Source organism: Neoarius graeffei, chromosome 2, assembly GCF_027579695.1.
Source record: "Neoarius graeffei isolate fNeoGra1 chromosome 2, fNeoGra1.pri, whole genome shotgun sequence".
NCBI classification, from domain to species: Eukaryota; Metazoa; Chordata; class Actinopteri; order Siluriformes; family Ariidae; genus Neoarius; species Neoarius graeffei.
In genome coordinates, this window is record NC_083570.1 from 52,927,421 (window position 1) to 52,949,007 (window position 21,587).

The 21,587-nt window shown below is 41.4% G+C and overlaps 1 protein-coding gene across 2 annotated transcripts; it reads right to left on the reverse strand.

Moving 5' to 3' along the window:
• Window positions 1–1,116: 1,116 nt before the first annotated feature.
• Window positions 1,117–21,188, reverse strand: tmem138 (transmembrane protein 138). Of its 2 annotated transcripts, XM_060908233.1 has the most exons (5): window positions 21,084–21,188; window positions 7,893–8,456; window positions 7,529–7,700; window positions 2,796–2,871; window positions 1,117–2,549 (listed from the first exon to the last, which is right to left on the reverse strand). In XM_060908233.1, exons 2-5 carry the CDS (start codon window positions 8,018–8,020, stop codon window positions 2,437–2,439), a joined length of 489 nt encoding a protein of 162 aa, XP_060764216.1. In that variant the 5' UTR covers window positions 8,021–8,456; window positions 21,084–21,188; the 3' UTR covers window positions 1,117–2,436. The 2 variants fall into 2 exon arrangements, with proteins under 2 accessions (XP_060764216.1, XP_060764225.1); XM_060908242.1 differs by lacking the exon at window positions 21,084–21,188 and having other exon boundaries at window positions 7,818–7,966.
• Window positions 21,189–21,587: the final 399 nt, after the last annotated feature.

Here is a 21,587-nt window from a genome sequence, read left to right on the forward strand (position 1 = left end):
GTTCAAAGAAGAAGCCGTATCTAAACATGATCCAGAAGCGCAGACGTCTTCTCTGGGCCAAGGCTCATTTAAAATGGACTGTGGCAAAGTGGAAAACTGTTCTGTGGTCAGACGAATCAAAATTTGAAGTTCTTTATGGAAATCAGGGACGCTGTGTCATTCAGACTAAAGAGGAGAAGGACGACCCAAGTTGTTATCAGCGCTCAGTTCAGAAGCCTGCATCTCTGATGGTATGGGGTTGCATTAGTGCGTGTGGCATGGGCAGCTTACACATCTGGAAAGACACCATCAATGCTGAAAGGTATATCCAGGTTCTAGAGCAACATATGCTCCCATCCAGACGACGTCTCTTTCAGGGAAGACCTTGCATTTTCCAACATGACAATGCCAAACCACATACTGCATCAATTACAGCATCATGGCTGCGTAGAAGAAGGGTCCGGGTACTGAACTGGCCAGCCTGCAGTCCAGATCTTTCACCCATAGAAAACATTTGGCGCATCATAAAACGGAAGATATGACAAAAAAGACCTAAGACAGTTGAGCAACTAGAATCCTACATTAGACAAGAATGGGTTAACATTCCTATCCCTAAACTTGAGCAACTTGTCTCCTCAGTCCCCAGACGTTTACAGACTGTTGTAAAGAGAAAAGGGGATGTCTCACAGTGGTAAACATGGCCTTGTCCCAACTTTTTTGAGATGTGTTGTTGTCATGAAATTTAAAAATCACCCAATTTTTCTCTTTAAATGATACATTTTCTCAGTTTAAACATTTGATATGTCATCTATGTTCTATTCTGAATAAAATATGGAATTTTGAAACTTCCACATCATTGCATTCCGTTTTTATTTACAATTTGTACTTTGTCCCAACTTTTTTGGAATCGGGGTTGTAGTTGAACAATATTTCTAAGAATAATTTATAAAATAAATGAATAAAATAAAAGAGGTGATTATGAGTTTGTGGGTGACCACATTTGTAAATCAAGCCCTTTAACCCCTAGTTAAAGGGAATCCCTGTTTTAAACACACTGATCCTATAATGGTCCATTTTGGAATTATTTTCCGATATACCTACATTGCTGAGAATAAATATACCACATAACACTGGCATTAGATTTCACCGATCAGAGACAACCAAGGTACTGTAATGTCAAATGTTTATTATTACAGACAATGATGACCACTCTGATGACCTGTGTGTCAACCAGCTATCAATAAAACCATCCACTGACCATGTGGTGATACAGTATTACTAACCACTATGACTATCCTGAGTCCTAGGTGTACATGTACATAATGATTAAGAGAGGCACTTTGGAAATGCTGACAACCAGAAGGTCTGAGGAATATTTTTGAATCTAGCTGCTGGGAATTAAAGTTTTCCAAAATAATAATAAAAAAAAAAAGATGATAAATGTATAGCGGATACACCTAAAAACAATAAAATTACATCAACTGAATCAATTTTACTGACTAAAACACAGTCACTCAGTCTTTGGTCATCATTTATCTAATTGTGACTGAATCATTATTTCTCTCAGTAAACCAAAACAATACAAAATCTTATTAAAAAAAATACTTAGCTACAATAGAGAATAACATCACCTTATACAGTAGGGTTGATCATTCAGGACTGGGAGACCAGTGCATAACAGTCAACATTTAAACTATGCTTCTTACTTCCTGCAGCATCCATATTCAGAATGCCAAACGGCGTTAAAAAAACAAAACCTTAAACCTAACTAATAGTGGCATGGAACTAATAGAACACATGATTTATTTCATCCATTATGTTTACAATACATATGGTGCATTTTGCAGATGTGTAGATTATCTTTGTTTGGTGTGCTTCTTATTTGCACAGTCTCCATAAGTGTGTCTACTTGTGCTCTACATACGAGTCTCTTAGTTCCTTGACTGTAGTGGTACTGGTACTGATACATCCATCCATTATGTGTAGCTGCTTATCCTGTTCTACAGGGTCGCAGGCAAGCTGGAGCCTATCCCAGCTGACTATGGTCGAGAGACAGGGTACACCCAGGTTATCGCAGGGCTGATACAGAGACAACCATTCACACTCACATTCACACCTACGGTCAATTTAGAGTCACCAGTTAACCTAACCTGCATGTCTTTGGACTGTGGGGGAAACCGGAGCACCCGGAGGAAACCCACGCAGACACAGGGAGAACATGCAAACTCCACACAGAAAGGCCCTCGTCGGCCACGGGGCTCGAACCCAGGACCTTCTTGTTGTGAGGCGACAGCGCTAACCACTACACCACCGTGCCACCGGTACTGATACAGTCATTTTGTTTTCTCCACTTCATCAGTGTTGAATCTACATTTTATCACAGACTGCAAACCAATCCACTATCTCTGTTCTGGACCGACACGGGCTGTAGTTTCTGCGTTGTTCCTCAGGTCGGGATCATAGCCGAGCCCGAGCAAAAGCATCTCGCAGCCAGGAACAGTCCTCATACAGTCTTGGATCTCCGAGGTACTCAGCGCTGCGCTTGTATAAGTAGTAATACAAAACTGCAGCTGTGAGAAATAGTAAAGGAAAAAGTGGGTCACCTCAAGTAATACTCCCTTTCTTTTTTAAATATAAATCCACCTTTCAAGATAAAATTGTCAATCTTATTTGAGAATGTTAAAAAAAGACAGACAATGTGATTAAATGTCAGGATACGTGACTACACTGTTATGAAGTTGAGTATTTACAAACTAATAGTAAAGAATTTTATTGACTTCAGAGTAATTGTAATTTGGCCTTTTTACGATGTTTACCTAGTCTCTGGAACACAAAGAGCACCTGTAAGCCGTCCGTCCAGACGAAACGATTTGACTCCATCCACCTCAGGTTCTGTAAAATATTTTTTTAGTGAGGTTATTGCTGTTTGCTTTGGCAAAGGTAAATATGACAGCTTACGATATTTATTACTACAATAAGTGCAGTGTAGAAGAAATGTCGTAATTTGAGTTTGCACCTGTTCATATTACAACCCCGATTCCAAAAAAGTTGGGACAAAGTACAAACTGTAAATAAAAACGGAATGCAATGATGTGGAAGTTTCAAAATTCCATATTTTATTCAGAATAGAACATAGATGACATATCAAATGTTTAAACTGAGAAAATGTATCATTTAAAGAGAAAAATTAGGTGATTTTAAATTTCATGACAACAACACATCTCAAAAAAGTTGGGACAAGGCCATGTTTACCACTGTGAGACATCCCCTTTTCTCTTTACAACAGTCTGTAAACGTCTGGGGACTGAGGAGACAAGTTGCTCAAGTTTAGGGATAGGAATGTTAACCCATTCTTGTCTAATGTAGGATTCTAGTTGCTCAACTGTCTTAGGTCTTTTTTGTCGTATCTTCCGTTTTATGATGCGCCAAATGTTTTCTATGGGTGAAAGATCTGGACTGCAGGCTGGCCAGTTCAGTACCCGGATCCTTCTTCTACGCAGCCATGATGCTGTAATTGATGCAGTATGTGGTTTGGCATTGTCATGTTGGAAAATGCAAGGTCTTCCCTGAAAGAGACGTCGTCTGGATGGGAGCATATGTTGCTCTAGAACCTGGATATACCTTTCAGCATTGATGGTGTCTTTCCAGATGTGTAAGCTGCCCATGCCACACGCACTAATGCAACCCCATACCATCAGAGATGCAGGCTTCTGAACTGAGCGCTGATGACAATTTGGGTCGTCCTTCTCCTCTTTAGTCCGAATGACACGGCGTCCCTGATTTCCATAAAGAACTTCAAATTTTGATTCGTCGGACCACAGAACAGTTTTCCACTTTGCCACAGTCCATTTTAAATGAGCCTTGGCCCAGAGAAGACGTCTGCGCTTCTGGGTCATGTTTAGATATGGCTTCTTCTTTGAACTATAGAGTTTTAGCTGGCAACGGCAGATGGCACCGTGAATTGTGTTCACAGATAATGTTCTCTGGAAATATTCCTGAGCCCATTTTGTGATTTCCAATACAGAAGCATGCCTGTATGTGATGCAGTGCCGTCTAAGGGCCCGAAGATCACGGGCACCCAGTATGGTTTTCCGGCCTTGACCCTTACGCACAGAGATTCTTCCAGATTCTCTGAATCTTTTGATGATATTATGCACTGTAGATGATGATGATGATGATGATGATATGTTCAAACTCTTTGCAATTTTACACTGTCAAACTCCTTTCCGATAACTCCTTTCCTCTCCACTATTTGTCGGTGCAGAATTAGGGGGATTGGTGATCCTCTTCCCATCTTTACTTCTGAGAGCCGCTGCCACTCCAAGATGCTCTTTTTATACCCAGTCATGTTAATGACCTATTGCCAATTGACCTAATGAGTTGCAATTTGGTCCTCTAGCTGTTCCTTTTTTGTACCGTTAACTTTTCCAGCCTCTTATTGCCCCTGTCCCAACTTTTTTGAGATGTGTTGCTGTCATGAAATTTCAAATGAGCCAATATTTGGCATGAAATTTCAAAATGTCTCACTTTCGACATTTGATATGTTGTCCATGTTCTATTGTGAATACAATATCAGTTTTTGAGATTTGTAAATTATTGCATTCCGTTTTTATTTACAATTTGTACTTTGTCCCAACTTTTTTGGAATCGGGGTTGTACATCAGATATCAGAACCTTTTATAGTGTTACAACTTCAAACCGAAATTTATGTCACTGGGTTATGTGTCAAGAATCGACACATAATACTGAAGTGGGAAGTTATCAGAAGTCACATAATTATTTGAATGGAATTTAAACTGCGACATCATCTCAGTAGACACTATTGATGTGGACACTGGAACATCAAACCCATGTGCGTTTGTTCCACAAATTTAGGAGCACACAATGCTCTTGAATGTCTTTGTATGCTTTTAAGAGCATTAAGAATTTCACTTCACTGGAATGAAGAGGCCCAAACCGGTTCCAGCATGACCATGCTCCTGTGCACAAAGGTGACATAGTTTGCCCAGGTTGGTGTATTAACCCCATTTCCAGAAAAGTTGGAATATTTTCCAAAATGCAGTAAAAACCAAAAATCCATGATTTGTTAATTCACATGAACCTTTATTTAACTGACAAAAATACAAAGAAAATATTTTCAATAGTTTTACTGACCAACTTAATCGTATTTTGTAAATTTAAACTAAGTTATAATTTAATGCCTGCAACATGCTCAAAATAAATTTGGGACAGAGGCATTAGTACCATTGTGTGACATCACCTTTCCTTTTAATAACACTTTTTATTTGTATGGGAACTGATTTTACAATCTCCTCTTCATGATGCCACATACATTCTCAATAAGAGACAGATCTGGACTAGCAGCAGGCCAGTCAAGCACACGCACTCTGTGTCTTCAAAGCCACACTGTCGTAGCCCGTACAGAACGAGGCCTGGCATTGTCCTGCTGAAATAAGCATGGACTTCCCGGGAGGAGATACTGCCTTGATGAATAAGTCTCTCTAAAATCCCAATATATGCCCCAGTATATCAATGGTACTTTCACACACATGCAACTCACCCATGCCATGGGCACTGAGGCACCTCCACACCATCACAGATGCTGGATTTTGCACCTTTCTCGTATAACAAACTGGATGGTTGTGTTCATCTTCGGAACTGAGAACTTGACATCCAGTTTTACCGAAAACAAGCTGAAATGTGGACTCACCACAATGCATATTTCCACTGTTTTTCAGTTCATCTGAGATTAGTTCAGGCCCAGAGAAATCGCCGTTGTTTCTGCATAGACTTGATGAATGGCTTCCTCTTTGCGTAATACAGTTTCAGATTGCATTTCTGGATGCAGCGGTGGACTGTGTGAAGTGACGATAGTTTTCCAAAGTACTCCGGAGTCCATGTGGCTATATTTGTCACATTAGCATGATGGTTTCTCAAGCAGTGCTGCCTGAGGGCTCGAAGGTTACACACATTCAACAGTGGTTTCCAACCTCACCCTTTATGCACTGAGATGTCTCCGAATTCCCTGAATCTTTTCGCAATATTATATACTGTAGATTTTGAAAGACCTAAAATATTTTGTTGAGAAATGTTCTTTTTGAATTGACTAACAATTCTCTCATGAATTTTGGCACAAAAAAAAGAGTGAGCCACAACCCATCCTTGCTTGCAAAGACTGAGCCCTTGGTGTTGCTCCTTTTATACCCAATCATGTTCCCAATTAACCTGCTTAGTGTGGAATCTTCCAAAATGGTGTTATTTGAATATCCTTTGAACTTTTCAGTCTTATTTTGCCTCCGTCCCAACATTTTTTGAGTGTATTGCAGGCATCAAATTCTAACTTTGTTTATATTTACAAATTACAATTAAGTTGGTCAGGAAAACGATTGAAAATTTTTTCTTTGTACCTTTGTCAGTTAAACAAAGGTTCATGTAAATTAATAAAATCACAGATATTGCATTTTGGAAAATATCCTAACTTTTCTGGAAATGGGGTTGGTAGAAGAACTTGAATGTCCTGCACAGAACCCTGACCTCAACCCCACTGAATATCTTTGGGATGAACTGGAACACTGACAGCATCCCAGACCTCTTCATCAGACATCAGTGCTTTACCTCATTAATACAAACCTGGAATGGAATGTTAAGTTCAAAAATACACGTGATAGTCAGGTGTATACATACTTTTGGCCATACACTACCGTTCAAAAGTTTGGGGTCACCCAGACAATTTTGTGTTTTCCATGAAAAGTCACACTTTTATTTACCACCATAAGTTGTAAAATGAATAGAAAATATAGTCAAGACATTTTTCTGGCCATTTTAAGCATTTAATCGACCCCACAAATGTGATGCTCCAGAAACTCAATCTGCTCAAAGGAAGGTCAGTTTTATAGCTTCTCTAAAGAGCTCAACTGTTTTCAGCTGTGCTAACATGATTGTACAAGGGTTTTCTAATCATCCATTAGCCTTCTGAGGCAATGAGCAAACACATTGTACCATTAGAACACTGGAGTGAGAGTTGCTGGAAATGGGCCTCTATACACCTATGGAGATATTGCACCAAAAACCAGACATTTGCAGCTAGAATAGTCATTTACCACATTAGCAATGTATAGAGTGGATTTCTGATTAGTTTAAAGTGATCTTCATTGAAAAGAACAGTGCTTTTCTTTCAAAAATAAGGACATTTCAGAGTGACCCCAAACTTTTGAACGGTAGTGTATAGTGTAAATACACCTGCTTTTGCAAAGAAAGTTCAGAAGGGGGTGAATACTTATTAGAATTGGAACAAGGCACTGGAATTTATTCATCTTTAGTAACTGTGTTATCCCGGTCAAGGCTGCTGTGGATTCGGAGCTTGTCCTGGGAACACTGCATCACAAGGTATTGTCTATATACACTAATGTACACCTATCTACTGTAAGCTGCAAAACTACACACACACACACACACACACACACACACAGTAACCCAAGAAGCCACCTGATTTGATGGTCATTTAAAACATTTTTTACAGTCTCAGGTCCAGGGGGAGCATGGAACGCACCATGAGCCAGCAGTGAAGGCAGATGCTGAGTGTGAGGTAGACAGCAGACAGGATGAGCAGTGCTCTAAACCTCTCCAGCAGCAGAGACAGAAGTCCCACCTGGAACACATACGTGTTGAACATCATCAGCAGGATTATGATGACGTTGAAGAGGATGGCGATGTCCTGGATTCTGCAGTAGGACCGAGAGTGAGGGACAAAGACAGAACTTCAACCATTACGAACAGTACATTAGGAAATTAAGATGACATCGGAAACACTCCTGAAATAAAAACGATCTGTAACTAACCTTTATTTAGATCTTTCTATACATCTGAATTAACACAGTTCTGTCCTGGATTTGTCATTACTCTCTTACACTCACATGAACAGCACGAGCTGGATGACTGGAGCGGCCCGTAGAAGTTCGCTGAAAGAATTGACAAACAGATCAAAGGCTAGAAGAGAAAGCTGGATCAGCAGCACCAGCGAGTAATTATTGGTCTGGAGCATCTCGGAGTTCAGCGTTGCCTCGCGGGGGGATTTATAGCTTGCCCTTTATCTTGTAGTCACTGTAGTTCTGCTTCTCCCAGATATGACACAACGGCAGAAATGAACTTCAAAACGCAAACAATGTAGATGATTATGTCTGAAGGTACTCATTAGATTTTTTTTAAGGTGTGAACCGGTGATGAAAGAGCTTTTCCTTCAGCCATTCCTTGTCCTGCTGACTGTTTTAGCTGCACAGGAAATCAAAAAGTGTGTGTGGGGGGGAGGATTCAAACCAGCACTTTCTGATTATTTTAGAGGTTTAGGATCACAAAATTGTACACACTATACTACGCTCACCCACTGATAAAGCATTGTCATTGATTCAAAATCTATCCGGTAGTAATCTGGTTGTAGGTAGACGTGATGTAAAGTGTCATGGGGTCATCCTTGGCTTCATCTAGAAGAAATGAAACAAAATGGGGTTAGAAGTGAAAAGAGAAACCGAAGCAGCACAATTCACCAATCAATAGATCAAGATTCAAAGGATGTGCGATTCATTCTGATAATTAATTCCCCTGTTTGCAAGATGGTGATCAGTGTAGGGTTGGAGATGGAGAGTAAACCATGATGTAACTAATGGTGTGAGATTTCAGCAATCTCATCTCATCTCATTATCTCTAGCCGTTTTATCCTTCTACAGGGTCGCAGGCAAGCTGGAGCCTATCCCAGCTGACTACGGGCGAAAGGCGGGGTACACCCTGGACAAGTCGCCAGGTCATCACAGGGCTGACACATAGACACAGACAACCATTCACACTCACATTCACACCTACGGTCAATTTAGAGTCACCAGTTAACCTAACCTGCATGTCTTTGGACTGTGGGGGAAACCGGAGCACCCGGAGGAAACCCACGCGGACACGGGGAGAACATGCAAACTCCACACAGAAAGGCCCTCGCCGGCCACTGGGCTCGAACCCGGACCTTCTTGCTGTGAGGCGACAGCGCTAACCACTACACCACCGTGCCGCCCGATTTCAGCAATCATATAAGTTTATTGCAAGCCAGATTGCGCGACATGGATCAAGTTTGATGTATGCAGACTGTACGATAAGAACACTTACTGAATCGTAGGCTAGGACACAGCTCAATATATAAGAATAAAACATCAATGTGTGTCATCCATCTGTGCCGCTATAATGGTAAAAAAAAAAAATGAAGCTAAGCAAGAATCAAGCCCAGTCAGTGTTATGTTGAACAGTGCGTCATATCATGATGCACTCGTATTGGTTGGTTAGTAGACGGAGGTCAGAGGAGCAGGCACTGAGATCTGACACTGTCAGGATTTTGTCCCAAGCAACGATGGACCACATTTTAGAGCCACGACCGTGTGTGTGTGTCCTCATCACTAATGTGTCACAGACAGTCACCCATCCATCCATTTTCCTGTTTTACAGGGTCGCAGGCAAGCTGGAGCCTATCCCAGCTGACTATGGGCGAGAGGCGGGGTACACCCTGGACAAGTCGCCAGGTCATCGCAGGGCTGACACAGAGACAAACAACCATTCACACTCACATTCACACCTACGGTCAATTTAGAGCCACCAATTAATCTAACCTGCATGTCTTTGGACTGTGGAGGAAACCGCTTATAATAACCTCCACTCTTCTGCGAAGTCTTTCCACTAGATTTTGGAGTGTCGCTGTGGGGATTTGTGTTCATTCAGCCACAAGAGCATTAGTGAAGTCAAGCACTGATGACCGAAAAGGAGGCGACCTGAGATGTAGTTAGTGTTCCACTTCATCCCAAAGGTGTTTAAAGGGAATGAGGTCAGGGTTCTATGCAGGACACTAGAGTTGTTCCACACAAAACTTCCATCCATCCATCCATCATCTGTAGCCGCTTATCCTGTTCTACAGGGTCGCAGGCAAGCTGGAGCCTATCCCAGCTGACTATGGGTGAGAGGCGGGGTACACCCTGGACAAGTCGCCAGGTCATCGCAGGGCTGACACACTCACATTCACACCTACAGTCAATTTAGAGACACCAATTATCCTAACCTGCATGGGGGAAACCGGAGCACCTGGAGGAAACCCACGCAGACACGGGAAGAACATGCAAACTCCACACAGGAAGGCCCTCACCGGCTGCTGGGCTCGAACCCAGGACCTTCTTGCTGTGAGGCGACAGTGCTAACCACTACACAGACAGTCACCATCTTTGTTATTCAAGGTGTTAAGCACAAAGGCAGGTTAAAAAAAAAAAAGTCTCACTAAGGATTAAGGTTTAATTTCACTCAGACATCTTATGTGTCCCATTTAATCTCTACCTGACTTGTACTTCCACACACACACAGCAGTGATTTAGAAACACTGATAACCAGGGCTTTGAACCAGAATTTTTTTCCTATTGGTTCATTCCGAACAGAAACAGAATTTTAACGTTTCCGGTTTTGGGTTCCACCATTAAATAGACGTTCCTGAACCGGTTAGAACAAAAAAATTTCGTTCCCGGAACGGTTAATTACGTTCCCTGTCAGCTGTTTAACAAATGGCTATAAAATTATGTCTCTGTCTCATCCAGCTTAAGCCAAATGTAGGCTAATTCTATTACAACCTTCAGTAAATAAGACAAGAAATAATTCAAAACAATTATTATTTCAAATGTTGGCGATTTGGATTCTCAGTATGTCTTCCCATCTACACAAACAGAAAAAGTGCCAAAAATGAAAGATAATTCGTTTAGTGTGTTACCAAAGGCTAGTCAGGCCCTATAGAGGGCTACCGCATGACGTCACCGCGCCGCGAGATTTTGTTAGGCGCCATATTGGAAGACCAAGTACACATCTATGCAAGTACATACATACATAAAACAAACTACACCTGAAATGTAGCCAGGGCCGGTTCTGCCCTAATCTGGACCCGGGTGCAACATCGCACAACCCCCCCCCCCCCCAAAAAAAAGTCTAAATCAGGACAACCATCACATAACTATAAACATTTTATATCAACTATTTTAACTAAATGGGCTATAATAAATAAGCCTGCAGGCAGCCACGGCGGGCTGCCTCAGAAAAGTAACCATTTGTCCTACCTTAAAACTCGTTTTGCATTTTCTGCCTCCTTTTTTGTATTTTCGACCCTCCGTTTATTTTCTTTCCTTTTCTGAAAACCCGATTTGTGTCCAGACATTTTGTTCTGCTACCAACGAACTAACTCGTCAGGTCTCGGCTCTTGAGCCCGCGATGATTCCCGTGGGAAGGGCAACAACTGATACATTTTTACAAACAGCCAATAGGGAGGTTGCAACGTTCAGGCTCTCCTTTGCTCAGACACTCAGTAATTCACTTATCACATGGAGACGTGATAGTAGTCCACCTTCCCGCTCTCTCCATTCAGTCAGCGAACGTCACACAGGAAGTGAACCCCAGCGGGTCATAGAAACTTGCGCAGGAGAAGAATGACTTTTTTATTTGTAGGCTACAGAAACTTTGAGGAACGAAATAAAAACCGGTATTAACTGGTTACCATTATTTTTAATAAGCGTTTCTGTTCCGGAACATAAAAAATAATAAAGTTTCTGGTTTCGTTTCTGTTCCATGTGAAATAGAAAAAGTTCCCGGTTTTCGTTTTCGTTCCTTGAACCGGTTCAAAGCCCTGCTGATAACAGGTTACTTCTAAAAAGTGTTGGGAGTAACGCGTTACAAAAGTAACGAATTACTATAATGCATTGCTTTTTGCGGTAACGCAGTAATGATAGGCATTACAGAAAAAAAATTGGTAATATTTTACTCGGTACAAATGTCAGTAACACGCGTTACAATGCATTTTTAACCTGGAATTAAGTGGTGGGGTTTTTTTTCCTTCATACAAATTCACCAAAATCACCGCGAGATCATCAGAGGTGAAACGTCCGCGCAAAATGTTTCACTTCCTTTTCCTTTAGGCTAGTCAGACAGAATAGAGAGATGAGTGAACCTGCAGCTGATCTAACGTCGGATAGCATATTCTCCAGATGGGCATACGCCCATTAGTTTAAGTTTGTGAAAAATAAGGATGTGAAGAACATCGTAGTAAAATATCTGTGACGAATCTCAGTCATCCAGGTACATAGTAATCTGTGGTTGGTTGAAGAGAGCAACTGGACTTGCTTGAAGATTCTTGAAAACGTTTCGCCTCTCATCTGAAAGGCATCCTCAGTTCTGTCTGACTAATAGAGATCTTGCATGTGACGTCACAGCCGATCCAGATTGTGACAGACGCCATCTTGTCGGTCAAACGCCATATTTCCGCCTTCTACCTTTTCTTCTGGAAAACCCTACTATATACAATTCTACTACAACGGCTACGGCTACAAGCTCTCCCTACCTGTGCACGTTTTTTATGTTTTTTGTGTGTATTTTTGCGTGTTGTTCGTCTGTATCGGACTTCAATATCCACTACAACCGTATAGATTTACATTGGTTTCCAGCAGAAAATGATGGTTTGTAGTGATTTCCATCGCATGCACAACATTCCGGACGAGATAGCGAGACCAGCGGGGTCTCCGTGGATTGTTATCAGAAGCAAAGCGAAGGAGGCGGTGGCGGCGGGAGCAGAAGCAAAAGCGAGGCTGCAAGCAGAGCCGGCCTGTTGACTAAGCTCAGAAAACAGCCACTCAAATCTCCACTGCCAAGCCTCTACCTCTCCAACGCCAGATCCATGGTAAACAAGACAGACGATTTGGAATTACAGCTGGAATTACCTTATTCTATTCTATAATCGGCTGGTCAGTGCAGTACTAGTAATACTTAAGTGACTTACCCGTCCAATGAGGATTATTTTCTTGTTTACAAGATGCCACATCTGAGTCGCTGACAAATCCTGAATTTCTGTAAAGATAACTGTCCAGAGATTTATAAGCACGCAGTGCTTCACCACTGAACAGCGAGGGAAAGTTGATGAGGTAATTATACACATCTGGGTATTCCGCTGGCAGTTCAAAATCCACTGACACGGTCGTGAAAACTACGTCCGGTAAGCCATAAGGGTCAGTAATCTGTAGATCGTTTATTTTAGATATATATCTAATTATCTGTTCATTAGAAAAATGAGCCGTGTAGTCCGTCGGTTGAAATTGATCCAATCTGTACACGAGTGCAGCAGTATTCAGCTGTGTTTTTTACCGACAAGATGGCGGCTGTGTACTTTCCGTCCGAATCAGAATGCTGATGGCTGCATTGTAGGTTCTTTTTCAAGAATCTTCAAGCAAGTCCAGTTGCTCTCTTCAACCAACCACAGATTACTATGTACCTGGATGACTGAGATTCGTCACAGATATGTTTCTACACACTTTGGGATGAGATCCCTATGAGAGGACTTCCAGAAAACTGGCAGACATCTTAGCCAGAGAGGATCGTTCATTTTTGTCAACCTGGAACGACCATCATTGAACAGAGGTGGGTGTCTATGACATCTTTTATCAGCCACCTACAATGCAGCCATCAGCAATCTGATTCGGATTCTATGATGATCCATGAGAGGATAAATACTGGATACTCCCTATTAGTCAGACAGAACTGAGGAAGCCTTTAGGATGAGAGGCGAAACGTTTTCAAGAATCTTCAAGCAAGTCCAGTTGCTCTCTTCAACCAACCACAGATCGTAGTAAAATGCACTTTGTGTGCTAAACCTAAAGAACTGTCCACTTCCCGAAATAGCACCAGTAATTTAACTAAACATTTACAGAGGTGCTATAGTAGCATGAAGTTAGCAAGAAAGCAAGCGGAGGATGAGAGTGGCGATAAAATCACAAAGCAGCCAAAATTAACGTTCTGCCGCTCTGAGATGCTCCTTCAGCCTCAAGAGGTTAGGAGACTTGTGGCGGAGTATGTTGCTGAAGATATGCTGACAGTTTGTTTACATTTTTGTCCTGTATAACTGAGGTTTTTTTCTGGTCAGAAGTCAGACTAAAGTGATTGAGCTGCCTTTCCTTCGAGGGCTAATAGGCCTACACTTCAATATCATTAAAAGCACTTTGATTTCGTTATTTCTAATTCCGTTTTTCGAAATGTGACTGGGTAGCCTCATATAGCTAATAGTCATTGTCTAGCCGTGATTTAAAAGGCTTGTGTTTTGTTTTGAGGCCAGTTTTATTGTAGGCTACGATTTGCCATAATAATGTTCATTTTTGTTAAATTTCTTAAATGATGGAGTCATATCCCTTAAAGCTAATCTTTTTTTTTTCTGAAGCATAAACTATGCTTAACGCTGTAAACTTGAAAACAAAGCATAGGAATGCTAATTTTGTATCCGGTCATATCTTTAGACATTACAATACAATACAGTTCAATTAATGTTAATATGAATAGGCCTAAAGTTACAGGATTTCTATCACAATTTGCCAGACTTTGACCTTTTGTCTGTTCTTGCGATGATTGTTCCTTGTATTGTGCCATGAGCCATCACTGTGGCCATGGGCGTAGCGGACGCGGGGTACGCGGAGACATGTCCCCCGCACTTCCCGTATTTGTGCCCTCTGTCCCCCGCACTTTTTATAGCCATTACAACCACTCAATTCATTTTTAACATGTGGAAACGTGTTTTTCCGAGCCGCCTCTAAACGCATCATGAGCAGGCGGGCTGTCGTGTGTGATCAGAGACACTTTAGAAAATATTGTACGAGTATCTTTGGTGTGATTCAGATCTGGGCAGCGCTTCTGTATGTTCAGCAAACCAGCCAAGAGGCTAAAGACTTTAGACAGTTTTTTCCAAACAAACCGTGTAAGTTGAGTAATGCTGTTGAATGTAGATAATGTTTAGCTAAAAGATGACAAATAGATGTCAATTTAGTTAGTTAAGCTAGCTAGCTAACTTAGAGGCGGTAGTAACTAGTTACATTTACTCCATTACATTTATTTGAGTAACTTTTTGGATAAATTGTACTCTTAAGAGTACAAATTTTGTTTTGTTGCAAAATACGTTTTACTTGAGTAATATTATTCTAAAGTAACAATACTCTTACTTGAGTAACGTTACTATTTTGGCTACTCTAAGATTACTCACTTCTGGGTAGAAAATAAGAATATAAAATGTGTTTGTGTTCCTTTGACTGTTATTTTTGTAAAGATTTAATTTATTTTTGTGGTAGTTAAAGTTTAAAGTACATGAATTTGCTGATTATTATTACTGTATTCTTAATTCTATTTCAAAATGTTGCTTTCCACATATTTTTTAATCTTTATTGCCACAATAGAAAGAGCAGGGTGAGAGAGGAGACAGTGGACCAGAGGCCAACAGAGATGATTATGCAGGGTCACAGGTGAGAAGAGACTATAACTAGCTATGTCACTACTACTATTCTTAATTCTATTTATAAATTTTACTTTATAGATTTATAGATTTTGACTTTGGGGTGGCACGATGGTGTAGTGGTTAGCGCTGTCGCCTCACAGCAAGAAGGTCCGGGTTCAAGCCTCGTGGCCGGTGAGGGCCTTTCTGTGTGGAGTTTGCATGTTCTCCCCGTGTCCGCGTGGGTTTCCTCCGGGTGCTCCGGTTTCCCCCACAGTCCAAAGACATGCAGGTTAGGTTAACTGGTGGCTCTAAATTGAGCGTAGGTGTGAATGTGAGTGTGAATGGTTGTCTGTGTCTATGTGTCAGCCCTGTGATGACCTGGCGACTTGTCCAGGGTGTACCCCGCCTTTCGCCCATAGTCAGCTGGGATAGGCTCCAGCTTGCCTGCGACCCTGCAGAACAGGATAAAGCGGCTAGAGATAATGAGATGAGATGAGATTTTGACTTTAGATTTTGATAGTATATCATTTTAAAGAACTAAAGTCGGTTCCCTGGCACTGTGCTGTTTGTGGTTATGCGGTTCTTTAGCTGCTAAGGAGAGGTGCAACTGAATGCGAGAGGATGATAAATCACTCAGTAGACCTCTGAAAAATTTGTCCCCCTCACTTCTAAAATGATGGCTACGCCCCTGACTGTGGCTATTATATTCTACTGTTTTTAACCATAAGCCTAGCTCAGTCAGATACCACATCACCTTCCACTGGATGTGTGATGAGCTAATTGAGCGTCTTGAGCTACATTGAGATTGCCAAATCCATACTTCCAGTTATTTTGGTGAGAGTAACTTAAAAGTAATGCAATAGTAGTGTAATGCCTTACATTTTAAATACAGTAATATTGTAGTGTAACGAATTACTTTAAAATGACAGTAACAAGCAGGGCAGGAATTTCACGAGGGCCATGGCCCTCGTGCCCTCTCAATTTGGCCTTGTGCCCTTGGAAAAAAATATCTGCCGTAAGGCCACAGTGGCCTTGATGCCCTGCGGTTTTGTAGTCTGCCTCGTGACTGCCAATAGGCTTGAACATCACCTGCATCTATTGAGAAAAAAATACGTCTTTTGATGACATTCTGGATTCTTATTGGGCAACTCATAAGTGGTGGATCGGACTCGAGCCTGGCATGAACCGCTCCGACGTGCTATAATGACACCAATCTATCATCAGCCGACCAGGAGACTTAATCAAACGCATCCCCGCCCACTTGTGTCCGCGTCTGAGATGTTGAATTTTCACAGAAGGAGGGAAGAAGTTGACTGAGGTAAGACTGTGTGATAAATTAACGAACGAATAAGATAGGAATTTCAACATATAGGGCTTAAGTTTGTTACCGTTAAATAAGCATTGCTTGTACAGTAACATTATGTCGTTACAACGCTGACCCACTTTTAACATGCCGAGTACCGACTATAGCCGCTAACATGCTAATTAGCTTGCTGTCAAGTTTTTCCTTTGTCGAGCTTTAAGCGTAAGGTCATGGATGTTACTACTGCTTGTTCCTGCCGTAATATGATACAGTTGAACTCAAAATTATTAGCCCCCCTTGTGGAATTGAACATAATTCTTGATTTCTCCATGAAAATGACCATTGACAACAAATGTTTTTATTCTTGAAATAAATGCACTATGAAGACATTGTCCAACAAGTTTCATTACGATATCTTATCACACTGAGTTTCAACCAAAAACAGCAAAAGTGAGATGTTCAAAATTATTAGCCCCCTGACCATTAGTAGTCAATTGTGTACCCTTTTTGACCCACAACTGACAACAACCTCTTGGAATAGTTTTTCATTAGGTTGGCACAGGTCTCCTGAGGAATTTTGGCCCATTCCTCCATTGCAAACTGTTCCAACTGGCCCAAATTGGATGGTTTTCGTGCATGGACGTTCTTTTTCAGCACTTGCCACAGGTTTTCTATTGGATTGAGATCTGGGCTCTGTGCAGGCCACTGTATGACGTTGGTCTTGGTATCCTTGAAGTATTGCTGGACTATTTTAGATGTATGCTTTGGGTCGTTATCTTGCTGGAAGACCCAACGACGACCTAAGCGCAAAGTGAGAGCAGACTTCTGCATGTTTTCCTTCAGTATTTTTAGGTAATCTTCCTTTTTCATGGTGCCATGCACCCGAACCAGACTGCCTGTACCTGAGGCTGCAAAACAGCCCCACAGCATGATGCTGCCACCACCATGTTTAACTGTGGGAACTGTGTTCACAGGGTTGAAGGCCTCTCCCTTTCTTCGCCATACATAGGCAATGTCCATATGCCCAAACAGCTCCAATTTCGTCTCATCTGACCAAAGCACAGACTTCCAAAACTCATCTTTCTTCTTCAAGTACTCACGGGCAAACTTTAGTCGGGCTTTGATGTGACGATGTTTTAGTAAGGGGGTTCTTCTGGGACGATAGCCCCGAAGCCCATTCCGATGAAGAGCCCTCACAACAGTGTGCCTTGACACACAAACTCCAGAAGAGGCCAGGTCAGCAACAATTTCCTTTGCAGATGTACGGGGCTCTTTACGGACATCTCTGACAATTTTTCTTTCCAGAGTTCTTGAGATCTTACACTTGCGTCCACGACCAGGTTTGTTCTTGACCGAATTTGTCTCCTTGTACTTGGCAATGATGCACCGAACTGCAGTTCTGGAGACTGTAAACCTCTTCGAAATGGCAGTGTAGCCTTGGCCCTTGTCATGAGCCTCCACAATCTTTTGTCGGAGTTCAAGACTTATTTCTTTAGTCTTCGGCATTGTGACAAATAGTAATCCTCCTCATTCATTCAAATGCCCTGTTCCTTGGAGTCCTTTTAAACTGTTGAATGGAGCCAATTGACTACAGGTGTTGCTAGGAAGCCAATTGATTGCACAGGTGTTGTTTAAAAGCTGATTGGTTAATTAACTGTGTTTTAAAAGCAAGAATCCACATGGGGGCTAATATTTTTGACCAACTCATTTTTACTATATTTCATATAAAGACAGCCTAAAACTAATTTCATATTCCAAAATGCACCACAAACATCTGAATAGTACTGGTGATTTTGTGTATATCAATTTTTATCAATGCTTTAAACATTTGGAGGATATTTGGGAAAATGTTCCAAAATTTAAGGGGGGCTAATAATTTTGAGTTCAACTGTAAGTGATATGTGCTGTTGTCTGTTCATAGCCACTTTTTTAATCTCTTCAGTCAGCATTGTTTTGTTACAAGTATTGTATGTTTCTTTTTGCTGTTTAACCGAAGTGTAACTGCTGCCATCTTGACGAGATCACCATCGCAAGAGATTTTCATCTCATTGTTTTTGGCGTCATTACAACATTAACATTTACTTTTATTCATTTACCCCCAGTAATAATTATGCTAAAAATATAAAAATGAGTACACCCAATGACTGTCTCATATACTCTTCATATACTCATACTGTTTAAGTAATGCAATAAAACTAATCTTTAAAAGTGGTATTTACTCAAACTGTTTGCACAGTGTAATAGTGTTCTGCAAATTTGCAATTTAATATTTCAGATCTTGAGACATGAAAGTGCTATTTTAAAAAATAAAAGGTCAGAAATGTTTTCTTTGTCGTCTATTTAGTTCATTTTATTTCCTCAATAATTTTCCTTGATTGAGAAATCGGTCTGGGCTCTTATGGGTTAATCAGTAGTCTGCATGCTAGTGTACTGTATGTTCCATTTACAGTCAAACATTTTGATGTACTCCAGGCTCGATTTTGATTAATCAAAAATCTGCATAGTAGTAGCCTGGCAAGCCAGACTAAATGTGAATATTTAGTCTGGCCTCGCTCGTAGACATTTCCGACGGGTGTGGGAGGAACAACCCGCTGTCTTTCAAACTGTCTCTGTGCGTATAGGCCAACGCTCTGACCAATCAGCGCAACAGTGACTGTGACGTAGTCAGAGCGACAGAAAGCAGTGGGGGAGGCCTTGAAATAAATCATTTTTCAAAATGCGTATTAATTAATAAACAGGTTCTAGATATTAAGAAGTTTGGAGATAATGACCACAAGTTTGGAGTCTGTACCACATAACTTAACATACACTCATTTTTTTTCCAAGTGTTTTTCAAGGGTTTGCTTAAACTGTTTTTGAGAGTTTTTATTTAGTGGTGTTTGGTGAAATAATTTCCCTTAAATTTAAAATAACGGGAAAATAAGAAACAATCAAAAAGTAATGTTTCAAAGCTGTTTATTAATTCTTCGTACTGCACAAACTAGCCCCATCCTTTTGGCTATGAGCGGAGCAGCTGGTAGATCAGACTTTTGCCATAGCCGGTCGGCAAAACAGCGAAAACGTCCTTCTTGAAAAGGAATGAGCGGAGAGCCTCTTCCTGCTCATGTTTCAACGAAAACTCCAAGTCTAATTCTTCTAAAACTGATTCCAAAGCGGAGTCAAACGTGCGCTGTTCACTAGCCCGTAGCCATCTTTCCTGTTGCGCTTTCTCCAGCATCGCGCAGCTTTGTCATCACTCCTGCAAAAGCCCGCCCAAAGAATCCAAACAAAAACCTTGCGTTGTGATTGGCGGGCACGATTTGATGCCCGGGGTGTTTTGTTGATATGGTGCGAGGCTAGACCCACTCGTAGGCAAAAATATTTTTGGCCGCTAGGCGGGTGGGTCTAGTTTACTAGGTTAGCATAGTAGTACAGTCTGAAGATGTTCTTGCACATTCGTTGTCAATTGAACAAAAATTATGGGAGATATAGGTTTAATAAGTTCTACAGTTTTTGAAGTGAGTGATGGATTGATAAGTTGTGTTCAATAGTTTCTTATCTTCAGACATAATAGTGTAGGAGATGTTTCTTTACCTGCTTGATAGTTTCGACTGAGACTCCAATCTTCCTCAGAAGAGTCATTAGTCCTTAAATTAAATTCATTATAGACGTGAACTTGGGTGGCACGGTGGTGTAGTGGTTAGCGCTGTCGCCTCACAGCAAGAAGGTCCGGGTTCGAGCCCCGTGGCCGGTGAGGGCCTTTCTGTGCGGAGTTTGCATGTTCTCCCCGTGTCCGCATGGGTTTCCTCCGGGTGCTCCGGTTTCCCCCAAAGACATGCAGGTTAGGTTAACTGGTGACTCTAAATTGAGCGTAGGTGTGAATGTGAGTGTGAATGGTTGTCTGTGTCTATGTGTCAGCCCTGTGATGACCTGGCGACTTGTCCAGGGTGTACCCCGCCTTTCGCCCATAGTCAGCTGGGATAGGCTCCAGCTTGCCTGCGACCCTGTAGAACAGGATAAAGCGGCTAGAGATAATGAGATGAGATGAGATGTGAACTTAAAATCATTGTTTTATTTTATGGCCTTGGTGCGCTCAAAAAATTGACAGCACAAAAGGCCAAGTGGCCTTGCTCCTAAAATGATGAAATTCCAGGCCTGGTTACAGTTTTGAAGTAACTTCTGCTTCTAAACATCTACAGCACACCAGGTTTGAATCAAACAGGTGGAGATAAAGGAAAGTGGATTAACTCCTGGAAGCTCCATAGTTGTTGTTGTTGTACAGTACATCACATGCACCTCTACTGAGCTGAGAGTCTCTCACTACTACCTCAAAAACACTCTGAAATACATTTTAGGTGAAAATTATCATAGCAGTCTATGTACAGCGTCAGATATCAAAACAAAGACGTGATTAGTTTTAACCCGACATTTTCTTCTCAACGTTAATTTACCAAAACAGCTAAGTGACTAGCTAGCCCGAGGAGACGCTTTAACCTGAGCTTCGGGAACAAAACTCATACCATACTGTACCTCAGAGTCAGTGCGGTGCTCGTTCTGGGACACACTGATCACTGGGATCCGAACTGATTTAAGACAATCGCGGTGAAAGCGTCCATGTGAGCCAAGAAACCACCACGTCTCCCATAGCAACGTTTACCGTAAAGCCTGATAAATACGGTGATCCGAAAACAAGAGTCGTGTCTCTGTTTCCAAGCACTGCGATTCAGGAGTTGAATCATTCAGCACTCCGGAGTCGATTCAACAAATCATTTGATTCGAATCAGTTTCGCAAATTCAGATCTGATCCGCCGGCGTGCTGCTGCTGCGTGTTTTTGTTACTCAGCCGGTGTTGGTGGGTCTGGTGGACCCGCTGCATTTTGGTGCTTTAAATTCAACACAATCAAACAATTTTACATTAAATAGTTAAGTAGACATGAAAGTGGAGCAAAGAAAAAAAAATCCTATCGAACGAGGAAAAATGTAATAACATAACACGCAAAACCCTGCATTCTAGTGCATTTTATACCTTATTGT